Source organism: Embiotoca jacksoni, unplaced genomic scaffold (genome assembly GCF_022577435.1).
Source record: "Embiotoca jacksoni isolate LCO1_2020_lvr unplaced genomic scaffold, fEmbJac1.0.p SCAF_27, whole genome shotgun sequence".
In the NCBI taxonomy this organism is placed as follows: Eukaryota; Metazoa; Chordata; class Actinopteri; family Embiotocidae; genus Embiotoca; species Embiotoca jacksoni.
This window is the reverse complement of record NW_027185378.1, coordinates 3,435,395-3,447,761: the sequence shown is the minus strand read 5'-3', so window position 1 is coordinate 3,447,761 and position 12,367 is coordinate 3,435,395. Positions and strand designations below refer to the sequence as shown.

At 40.1% G+C, this 12,367-nt stretch overlaps 1 protein-coding gene across 5 annotated transcripts in view; it reads right to left on the bottom strand.

The window, feature by feature from the left end:
• Window positions 1-19: 19 nt before the first annotated feature.
• Window positions 20-12,367, bottom strand: part of klc1a (kinesin light chain 1a) — a 40,242-nt gene continuing 27,894 nt past the window's right edge. For 3 of the 5 annotated variants that reach the window (XM_069160834.1, XM_069160835.1, XM_069160837.1), the window contains exons 14-16: window positions 8,382-8,515; window positions 5,381-5,447; window positions 20-3,777 (exon numbers count right to left, since the gene is read on the bottom strand). In XM_069160834.1, the coding sequence (XP_069016935.1) occupies window positions 3,712-3,777; window positions 5,381-5,447; window positions 8,382-8,515 (267 nt within the window). In that variant the 3' untranslated portion in view covers window positions 20-3,711. Of the gene's footprint in view, window positions 3,778-5,380; window positions 5,448-8,381; window positions 8,516-10,997; window positions 12,315-12,367 lie in introns of those variants that run through there. The other 2 variants (XM_069160836.1, XM_069160839.1) reach the window with 2 other exon arrangements.

Genomic DNA, 12,367 nt, shown 5'->3' with positions numbered 1-12,367 from the left:
AATCACACAACAAAACCCATTAATTTGACCATTTTATTCTTCAAATACACTTAAGCTGTACAATTATTTGCTGGACAAGCATCACTTTTGCTCACATAAAAAAGGGATGTGGCAGAAAAACCTCCTCACAATTACAGTGCAATTAGAGAGTAAGAAAAAAAAAGTCCTATTTGTACGTATCCTGGTGAAATTTCCTGCAACTTCAGTGCCCATTCCCTCTAATATAGCACGGTTTCTCTTCTTTATGCATTTTCTGTTATACTCTCTAGGGACACCTCAGTTAACATGAAGATCACCAGCACAGGAGAAGACGGCGTAGTCCTTTGGAAAGGGCTAGTGTTAAAATGAATGCCAGTTCAAACCAGGAACACTTGTTTACTGTATACAAAAGATACACAGAGGACGGTTTTGTTTCATATAACACGGAAGGGAGTTTACCAAGCTACCGTGTGTCCTTCAAATAGCTTGAGCTTATATTCACGCACGTATTTTCTTGTGTGGTACATGAGGAGGGTGCAGCATCCAATATTTTTACTACATTATCTATATTTAGCCAGGAAAAGCCCCGTAGAAATTTCAAATCTCTATTTCAAAGGAGTCCTGGCCCGAGACAGGCAGCAGCGCAAATTAAGAACAAGTTAAACAGATATACACACAACAAACAGAATTACAGTATGTAGCCTAACGTCCCAATGTGTCACCATGATGCTTAGTCTGTTATTTATGTCTTCCTGTGACAAAACACAAGTAATGCTTATGAAATATTACATATTACAACCCCGTACAACACAGATTCCTCCCTTTAAATTATTTATAAGGCTGTTAAAATCCATCTTATTCTCTTTGTGCTTAAGCTCGAGGCTATTTTCTCAAGCAGCAACTCAAACTCGAGACACTGCGTCAAATAAAAATATTGTAAATGTCTTGTGCGTCATTTTATATATATATATATATATAATTCATTAACATTCAACCTGACATTTGTAGTATCTTTGGAAAGTTTGAGATCTGCACAAGAAGTTGTGTTTTGTGTGGTTTGAAGGTTTGAATGAAAAACCACGTTGTGAAAGAGGGGAACAAATTTCGCTGCAGTTCCACTGGCCACTGATAGAGGGCAGTATATGTCATATTTTATTCGCTACTGCGGACAGGAAGAAAAAAATGGTATATCAAAAACCAGTGTGTGGACGGATTGCTAAACTTGGCATTCGGATTAACAAACAATATGCTGAAGCCGCTTCTATAACTTAAAATGTAACGTATTTGTTTGTGTGTTTACATGAGTCTTTGTTGCCGCGTCCATCACAACCATTAGACATTTAACTTTATGTGCCTCGTTACTTTGTGGAGCCTCGAACATTAAGACAATAAAGATTTATTTTAAAAAGCACAAAGCAGTTTGACAAGCAGACTGATCAACAGTCAATAAAAAGCTTCAACACAGTTGAACAGTGTCAATAAAATCAGCATTACAGAGAAAAAAAATAAATGGAGCTATTTAACATTTTAAAAAATCTATTCAGCTTTCTATTTACATTTCAGGGCTTCATAGTTTTCTTATTATTTGGTAAATTATAGAAAGAAAGGGCATAAACAGTAAATGTTTAATAACTCCATGTAATTTCTTTGCTTCAGGTCCAGATATTTCTTCATTTTTGTTGGATTTATAAATCAGAGCTGTAAGATGTAAAGAGATTTTCCAGCAAATGGTTATGTTTTTACATAAATAAAAAATAAGATGTTCTAATGATAAATCCTTCTGTATTTACATCAGGATTGTGTTTGTATTCTGCAGAACTTCCAGCTGCTCTAACCATGAATTTATGGGCTGTTTTTTTTTAATTTTCATTTTAAAACTCTGGATCTGCTGAGTTCATACTGTTTGTTCATCTATATTCAGCTAGTTATAAGGAAGAGCACTCCTTCTTATTTTGGTAATATATTTGCAATTTAAATGTTTTTTGAAAATTTTTCCATGCAAATCATTAAATAATTCATAATCTGCATTTTTTTTTTTGGTTCAGCTTTACTTACGAGATAAAGTTTTGTCTTGAATAAAATATCTGGAAACGTTTCTCCTAATGCTGAAAAAGTTTGGAGTGATGATAAACTTTGCAGTCAGTGTGTGAAACCACAGCCTCGGACCTGAGAACGTGTCGGCCGGCCTTCATGTGCCAATAAAGTCACTGATTCTGCCTCTTTAAGGAGACAGCGCTCCTTCTCTTAAGAGAAACTCCTCAGAGCAGCACGAGGACAGAAACAAACAAAGCATCATTTACAAAAAAACAAAAACCAAAATGTAAACATACAACCTCATACATCAAAAGCAAAAACTTCAATCAACACAGGACGGAACATTTTTAGAAAGAAGCAGCTGAGATGTCGGTTTCCTCGACAGATTTCCAAACTTCTGTGATTCAAATATTGTAAAACATCAGTTGATTTTTCTCAACTCGTCAAAAGAAAAAGAAACAATTCAGAACTCCTACTGGAAATCTGCAGAGCGAACGTGAAGCTGAGCTAACGTCCGGGTCGGCCTACAAAGAGACGTCATTGGTGGACTAGTTTTCTGTGCACAGTTTGTAGTTTCAGTCCTAATAAATTACTTCTGTTAGAGGCAGAAGTGTTCTCACTGGTGGAGTTCAAATTCAGCGGATGGAGCTGAACTCTTTTAATACGTGCATGTTAGTAAAATGGCAAACATGAACAACTCTTAAGAGAAAATTTTGCTGAAAAAAACAATAAACTAATAGCGACTTTTTTGGAGCTTCAAAGACGAAACTGTGACGTCACCAATCGGTTTGTGAAGGGAAATATCGAAGCCTCCAGTCAGGCATTTTGGAGCCAGACGTGACCATATTTGGACGAGCTGGGGAGGAGCTCAGAATCTGAGTACACTATGCCCCGCCCACCTACACAGCTCTCTTTAAAGCCTAATATCTAATCAATGATGGAGTAATTTTCAGAAGGACCACCAGAACACTGATCAGAAGAAATGAATTCAGCTAATGAGACCGTAATAAAATGTGGAAAACATTTACTGACTTTGTATTTCATGAAAGAAGTTGACACTTTTTGAATGGGAGACTATTGAAACCAGAAGTTTGTTTCTGCCCCTGGTGGCCCTCAGTGGTATTGCACTTCTGCATGAAGTCTACACTTCATGTATCTATACAGTCTATTTACTTCAAGCTACCTTCAATGTGACATAATTTAGCATCATTACCATTGAAGTCCCTCACTTGGCTCCACCCACTGTAGTTTACCTCGACCAGTAACTTCTCTCTACATCAGAATTTGTTTTGAAACTAAAACTCCTCCCTGCGTCTGCCTTCGTACAAGCGCCAGCATAGCATAAAATATAGTTGAAAATTCACCAGAGAGGACAATCACTCACACCATCACACATCTACACACGGTATACATGACACACAGATTAGACACAAACACACATACAGCAGGCCACCGTACGAGGTTCCTCCTCCATCTGTACTGATTCAGTAACACACCACAAATCCCCGTCTGAGAGCACGAACCTTCAAAAGTGCAACGAAAGATCAAAACCTGTACAGCGAGCACTCGGTGGTGCGTGATGCTGAAGCTTTCACAAACAGCTATTTACACCGAGGACGGTCCGAAGTTCAGAGGTCGGTCCGGGCTCTCCGTGACCTCTCACGTCCTCGGGGGTCAAAAATAACAAAACAACAACCTTCACAGCGCCAGGTCGGTGTGGCTGGCGCTCAGGTCGCGGCTCTTTCTCAGACGATTATTTCGTTCCTGGAATAAAGTGAGAAGGAATTAGATGAAGACGTGACAAACATGTGGTTAATCCCTGAAGAAGGAAGAAGATATTGTCTTTAGCTTCAGGAAATATGAACACGTTTTTGAGATTTATAGATCTATATTTTTTTAATAGGTAAAACTAACAAACAAAACAAAACAAAATCATTTTCTTTAACAAAAATTGTGTTCAGCATATCACATATTGAGGTACATAAATACGGAAGAAGTTTTGTGTCTTTTTTTTTATGCAAGCATGAAAAACAGATTAGGAATTTGATTTCAAAGAAATTTGCTCTCAAAACTGTTTTTTATGCTTGCATTAAAAAGAAAAAAACCTACCTTCATGCATAAATAAATAAAGTAATTTCTGCTCACACAGTGCTGTGATGTTTACATGTGAAATTAGAGATAAAAACAAAGGAGGTGCGGTCTCTAGCAGGAAGTATGTGTCTGCAGATGACTTTCCAAATTTGTTTTGGGATTTTTTTTTTTTTAAACGCCACAATGTTAAGTTTTACAGAGAAATATTTCAAATCTGTTGTCAGTTATTGTGGAGATTTCTAAGTTTTGCAAAGACACTCTCAGAGTTGTTACGTGGTGTTGATTAGTGAAAACAGTGATGGTGTGAAGTTAGTGATGCTTCTAGTGATAAATGTAATAAAACGCATAAAATAAGAGCGCCGGGGGAAAACAGTTTATAAAGACAGAGGAGAATATGAAAGAAAAGACCGAGTCAAAAAGTATCTGCAAACAGTTCCAAAAGTAAAACATCCTTTCCCAAAATATTATGACTTTGTTATCAAAATGGTCTGCCTTATTCTAAAGATTTTACTTTTTATTTACTAGTATTATCATACCTTTTCCTCCAAATGTTACAACTTTTTTTTTTTTTTTTATGAATTAGGACAAGAAATTGTCCTAATTAATTAATTATGTTTCCTTTTTTGGCAAGATTACAATTTCTTGTCAAAATATTGTTCCTTTGTTCCTCTAAATTTAAGGTTTTCCTATATTACGTTTTTGCAAACACTGCAACTTTTTTCTTGAAGTACCGCAACACCTCCCCCCAAATCCACATATTTAGATACAATTCAACCTAATTGGGGTCACAATTAATAATTGTTGATAATTATTCTTGAGTGATTGATTGCTTATTTAAGTCTTCAAAATGCCAGATCATTGGCCACCCTTTTTAGGTCTTCGTTTGCCGTCCTTAAATTGATTGTTTTATCTGACCAACAGTCCAAAAACCTCACAAATATTTGATTTATAATGATACATAACAGAGAAAAACTGAAAATTCTTATATTTGGAGAAGCTGGAATGAGACAATATTTAGTATTTTTACTTATTAAATGACAAACAATTGATCATAAAAGTGATATTATCATATATTATATATATATATATATATAATTATCATATTCGGTGTACGGATGACAATATCCTCCCCTTCCCCTTTAATTCATTGATTTATCTTATTTCCTGCCACTGTTAAAGTGTCCTCAACATATTTCTGGGTTTTTGTGTTTTGATTTAATTTTTATCTTCCTGTCCCTCTGCAGATACTTTAGGACTCGTGTCTCGGGCTCCTTACTTGGTAGAGGTCACTCGCAGCCTTGTCCGCCACGTTAAGAACCCCCAGAGAGCTGGCTCGCTTCATGCTGCACCCACATGCAGGGAGGCGGGGTGAGGGGGTCAGAGGTCAGAGGTGAGAGGTGAGGGGGTGGAGAGTCGGGCGTGAGGATTTGTTGGTTAATGACATTCATGATATTTTCACACAAAGGTTAGTTTCACATAAAAAAAATAAAAAATAAAAAGTAGGATCATCTTTTCGTTGTCAAGTCCTGCTGGTGAATGTTAGGATGTTAAATGTGTCACTGATGGTTTTATTAAAGCTCAACGAATCATTTATTCACACTTTAAAGATCAGTTATAAACCATAATTTTAGGTTGCCGGGTTGGTATTTATCCTTAATAAGTAAACACAAAATTCGACCTTCTAGAAAACATCCGCGAGCATCCGGAAAATTTTGTTCTACAAATAGAAAGTGGTGACATGTTTTTTATTGACCTGCAGTAACTCGGCTTTTATTGACGAGCGGTGTTCATTGATATTTAAACTCAGTGTAAAGTTCATGCAAACACAAAACAAACACAAACCTGATTTCAGTAAAGTGACACTGCAGAAAACGTCCATTCAGTCAGTTCCTCTCATTATATTTAATAATTAAAGAGTGCGTATCCACTCGAGTTAATGGGCTGATTGAAATGCACAGATTACAGGTTATATTTGCTTTTTTGATTATTGTCAAAGAAAGATCCTCATTAGGCTCATTTTGTACTGTGACAATATTGTTGACGTTCAAACTGGAGCAAAAATATAATTCAAAATGTCTGTTGTGTTGTTTTTTTCTGTTGACATCGTGTTGGACATCATACCGTTTTCCCCGGTTTACCGTCGCTGTCAACACTTTTGTTTGTGGGCGACATTCTTGACACAATCACACATCTAAAACTGGGTTCCTTTGCTGGCAGGAAGCCGCAACTCTCGGTCGAATGACCCGAGATGCTTCAGAGCACCTAAAAAGTCAAGAGTAGGATTTTCTTTCTGGACTATTTTTGCTGTATCTCGCTGTACTTTTTGCTTTGCATTCCCTCTGAGCCGTATGAACAGCAGCAAGGAAAGATGACGCGACATTTAACGTGACGCATTTAGAGCTCATTCCTACTTTTAAAAGGCCGACAGCATCCAGCAGCCGTCTACAATAAACCATAAAACAGCTCAGCCTCTCCACGGGTCAGAGGAAACGCTATTGTGATGTAATGCAGAAATAGTCCAGAATATCTCCTCTGTATGATGATAATCGTTTTAATTGTAACGTTTTGTTGTTTTCCCTCATTTCCTGCAAATTCTGCTGTTGTATGTCAAAGAAAAGAAAAATATCCTCGAATAATCTTCAAATGAGAAATACCAGACCAATTAAAAGTGGACCTATCTGCAGTGATTCCACTTTACTGAGAGCCTCTCAGTCATGATGATGATGATGATGATGATGATGATGATGATGGTGAAGAGCATCATCCTCATGATCCAGAGAAGAGCAGCGCCCGGAGGGAAACAAAACCAGTCAGCACACAGATGAGGCATGCAGACAGACATCCAAATGGAAAAAAAAAACTATTTATTCATAAATAAAAAAATTAAAAAAAAAAAAAAAAAGAATTCAACACGGCAATAAATCCTACACGGGAAGAGCCATGCAGACAGGTTGGTTTTCAAAATAAAATTCACAGAGGAAGTGAAAGTAATGAAAGTCCAGGGCTGTGTGAAACAGAGATCAAACAGACCAAAAGCCACAAAATGCAATAAATAGATGAAACTATTAGTGGTTAAAAAAAAAATAAAAAAATAAAATAAAAAAAAAAAAAAGGTAAATAACAGGCGAAAAAGGCAATTCAAAAGCAGACATTAGTAGTTTGTGTCTCGTCGCAGATGCCACGTGACATCGGCCATCGCAGCGTGCGAGTAAAGTTTTATTTTCCCATTTCATCTCATCCCGCCCGCACCGGCACTCCTCGCCGTACAGCTTCAGCTTCCGGTTTTCTTGGTTGGTATCATGAATATATCATTCAAACTTAAAAGGCGAAGAAAGTTTATGAAAGAGAAGTGTAATATTTTCAGAATAAAGTACAAGGTTTTAATTGTCTGAAAAGGGTTGACGGACTCAAGTTTTTTTTTCTTGAACTGAATTTCTTTTCTTGTAATGTTACTCCCCCCCCCCCCCCTATATTAAAACTTCGTCCTCAAAATATTACAACTATTTACAATTTTTTTTTCACTCAAATTATTTGGTTTTCTAGAAATCTTTCAATATTTCACTTTTTTCCTATGGTTTATTTTTCCTTTGTATCATCATTGATGTCTTAAAGCACTTAGTTTTTTTAATGAAAATATAATTTTTTTTTTAATGAAAATATACAATTTTTTGTACAGATTTTTTGCCAAAATACTTTTTTTCCCCTAGAAAAAGCAGATTTTGTCCTCTTTATATTCCCCCTTTCGTTTACTACGTTTTCTTGAAATATTGCAACTTTTTTTTGCATTCTGCCCCCCGCCCAAATTTTTTTTTAAATTTTTTTCTTTCACGACCATTTTCTTGAACTTTATCATAAAAACATGACTTCTGCTTTTACACTTCAACTTCCTAAAAACATTCTGAATTTTCCATTTTTCCTGGGCAGAACGACCGAACCGAATCATGTAGAAGTCGTACGAAGGCGGTGCGGGTGGAGAAAGGTCAAACGGATGAAATGGGGGTGGGGTAAAAAGGACTGATGTGCCAGTAAAAGCTCCCTCCGTCAGTTCATGTGCAAACACCGCTTCAGAGTTACACCACTTCACCACCAGCAAAGTCGAGTGAATCCCTTTTTTTTTGTTTTGTTTTTTGGTTAGTGGGCCGGGCCGGGCCGGGCCGAGCGCCGGAGGGCCGGACTCGATCCTCCGGTCCTCCGATGCATAAGCAGAGTCACCTGTAGCGGGTCGGGGCAGGTGTCTGGGTGGGGTGGAGGGGGAGGAGGGGGTGGTGGATAGTTACCCGGGGTTTTTGGGCTCACTGTCTCGGGACGAGCCGCTGCCTTTCAGCTTGCGGACGAGTTTCTCGCTGCTGCGCCGGATGGACGCTCGTAGTTTGCTGAAGGAGCCGCTCCTCTTCAGAGAGCCGGAGCCGTCCTGGTGGCAGACGTCACAGGGTTACACTCACGTGCGCACACACACACACACACACACACACACACACACACACACACACACACACACACACACACACACACACCGGTTACAGACACTTGCATACATTCAGAGCGCATGTACGCAAAAACATGGAGCGTAGATGCTGCGTGTACATTAGCATCGGACCAGCGCAGAGTCTCGTGGCTGCTGTAATGAAACCTGACGGAGGACCAGACAACGGTTTCATTAAAGAGTTTAAGTGTCTGACGGCCAAAATGATTTTAAAATACCGTGTTCAGAGGCTAAAACGTTAATAATTTGAGCATTTTCTGCAATCAAAATATAAATTTATGGATTTAAAAGTTATGGACGGCAAAAGTTGAAACAGCATCACTGGTGTCTCACGCACGCACACGCACGCACGCACACACACACACACACACACACACACACACACACACACACACACACACACACAGCAGCCTTTCTATTTAGTTCACCTGTACAAACTAATGTAATCCAAGCTCTGCCACAACATCTACATCTGCACATTTTTTTGGAAATGTAATGTGTTTATGATGACAATGTTCCGCATTTTGTGCGCGCAAACAAACATGTCAGGCATCTTAGAAAGGAGATTTCATGGCATGGCTGCCGTATTAGTCTGCATTAGGTTGTACAGATGCAGTGCGTGCAGAATCTCTCGTATCGTGCATTAACGCAGCTGAACACTCGTATGCAAACAAGTGAAGTTGCCAAATCTGTAAACGGTGGATTATTTATTACTACCGAGCATCTTTAAAAGGCCCTGAACACCGCTGCTGCAGCCACACACGTGACTTCACTTGTTTTGTTGCTGGCAGGATACGATATTAGTCTGAGGCCGTCTGCTGCTGTGCGATTAATGAATACGTACGTACATATATATATACACACACACACACACATATATACACACACATATATATATATATATTATACACACACACACACCTGAACTTTTTTCCCTTAAACTTTATTGAAAAGTTACACTTGTGACTTGTCCGTCGTATGTTCTGCGTCACATTATGTTTTCTTTTCAGTTGTGATCGGTTGGTTTGTAGAAATGAGCCTCACTGGTGCGATTTGGGATCCCTATTTTGAAGGTGTTGATGAGGGTAACAGGGTCCCCAGTGTGGGACAGATTACATCTTCATGACCAGAGTAGCTTCACCTGCCTTCAACCTCAACAGAGCTGCAGATGTGCCGGTATGAATAAGAACCTCTGCGTGGGTGTGAGGAGCCTTTAATTTTGGATCCCTGTTTGGACCAGTTCCTCTTAAAAGTGTTTTTAATTGAACATAATCAGCAGTTTAGGCTCATGTATGAGACAAATTCCCCTTTATAGACTCGGTAAAGCTCCGAGGTCAGCTCCAACACTTCCCCATCAGCCCGCATCTTAAACTCGAGGGAGGACATGACAGTTTTGTCTCCGACAGTCAGAACTGGGTTGTAAGTTTCTGTAAAAGACAGAAGCTGCAGATTCGTCATTTTCTGGATGATAAACTCTGCGACTGATCATTCAATTAAACATTTATGTTTTTGTCCTTTAAAACACCCACAGGCATGAAGACATATTGTCATTTCAAACTTCAATGGGAAAGGCAGAAGAGGCTGATAATAAAGCGAGGCATTCTGGGTAATAATACATTTATTTGAAATTTAAATCATCTCAAACTCACTTCCAGCCTGCAGAATATTATCAAACGACATGATGTCAAAAGTCTGTCTCCTGTACTTTTATGTATATTTTGAGTCCAACTGATAACTGCATATTTGTGATCACATGTCCGGTAGTCAAATTAAACCCATCCAAGAATGAACTTTCTATAAGTATTCATCCTTTGTATCATTTTCATAAATGACTCTCCCTTCAGAAATCCAAAGGAGATGATCTAGAAGTAATTAACATAATGATGAAGTCAAAACTGCTGACATCAACCAACCCTGACTCACCGGAGGAATAAATCAAAAGGTGGTTTGTCTATTGGAAAATATTGGATCCCCCCCCCCCCCCCTACTCTTCGCAGACATGCAACTCAACATTTTTACAGAAAACTCTTGCGTTACGACGGCGTTTTTATCGAAACTAACGCGGACGTTAACGCTGACGTTAAACTGGCGTGTTGCTGCTGCTGCTCAGCATCACCGAGGTTTAGAGCGCGCGCACACAGAAAACAAAAAAAAAAAGAAGAGAGGGAAGACACAAAAGAGGCGACAGGCACAGGTTCAGGTGAGCAAAGAGTTTAGGTTTTTATTAGAAGTTAAGAAAGACAAACCGGAAGATGCACAAACAGGACAGGACACGCAGAAGATTAGTAGCAGGAGTCGAGAAGAGGCCCGACGAGGAGACTGCTTTCAATTACTCCCCCAAGTTTTCCACAAATGCAAACAACAAATGCTTGTTTACTGCAAAACACTTCGTAACCCCCCCCCCCCCCCAACCCCACCACCACACACACACACACACACACACACACACACACACACACACACACACACAGACATCTATATACAGAGATACGGAGGAGGTAAACGGGAAGGATGCACGAGGTTTCAGATCCGTAATCGCCAATTCCTTCAGCACGCAACCGCACAGGAGCTGCGGCTGGAACCCGTTGAACCCGCCGGTTTCAACCCGCCGTGCACGATTCCCGTCACCTCGTCCGTGTCCTCTTTAGCGACATCGCAGCGGACGTTGGGTCGGACATCGTTGCGAAAACAGATGAGCACAGAGTGACACACTGACGACTAAAACTCTTTTAACAGGAGCAGGAAACCTACAGAGCCACGATCCACGGTTTGCTCTCGATCATGCTGACGAGCCGCGTCGACGTTATTTACAGCGTCGCTACTGTACGAGATGTTTTGGAGTCACGACGGCGGGTGTTAACGTTGAATTAAACTGCACGGACGACAGAAGAGATCTCCGCGCCGAGGGGGGGGGGGAGAGGGGGAGAGAGAGAGAGAGAGAGAGAGAGAGAGAGAGAGAGAGAGAGAGAAAAGAAGGCTTTAACTCGGACCGTCAGACCTGGAAGCACTCCTGGAGTCAGGAATCGTTTCAGCTCCACACGTTAACCTTTGACCTTTTTTTGTTTGTTGTTGTCGTTATTGTTGTTGTTAAGCTTTATCGGGCGGTGTTCGGCTCGGATTTGTGGGCCGATTCGGGAGATTTTAGAGTCCAGATCAAAGCAGAGAGAGTTAAAGGAAAGTTGGGAGAACAAGGTTTTTGGTTTAAGGACACAATTCCCCGCCTCCCAACAACCAATCAGATGAGTCTACGGGCAAAATGAAAGCACAGTTTGAAGATACTGGAGAGAGAGAGAGAGAGAGAAGTAGAGGAGAGTTAAAGGAGAAATAACAAGGTAAGAAGCACAAGTTAAGTTGCCGTAAAGAAACATCACCCCGGTCCTCTCCCACCCCGCAGCAGATACACAGAAGTTTGGATTCAGACACGCAAAGCCGTTCCCACATTTCACCCACTCCTCGTTCCCAACGCAGCGGTTAGGGGGACGAAGAGAGAGGACAAAAAGCAAAATGAGGGGAGATTGAGGGGGTGGAAAAGCAACGTTATCGCTCCGGTTTCCGTGAAGAATCCCGCCAGAGGAAAAGAGAGAAGGAGGAGGAGTCAGAGCCGAAGAAAAACCGCAAAGCTGAAGGGGGTTGAGGCGAGGTGAGGCGAGGCATCCGTCATGCAGAAGACAAGGTTTTTTTTGTGTTTTTTTTTTTTTGAACCATTACAAGGCATCTGGAGTTATGCCTGCCGGTGAAGACGGAGCAGGAAGAGGAAGAGAGAGGAGAGGAGAGGAGAGG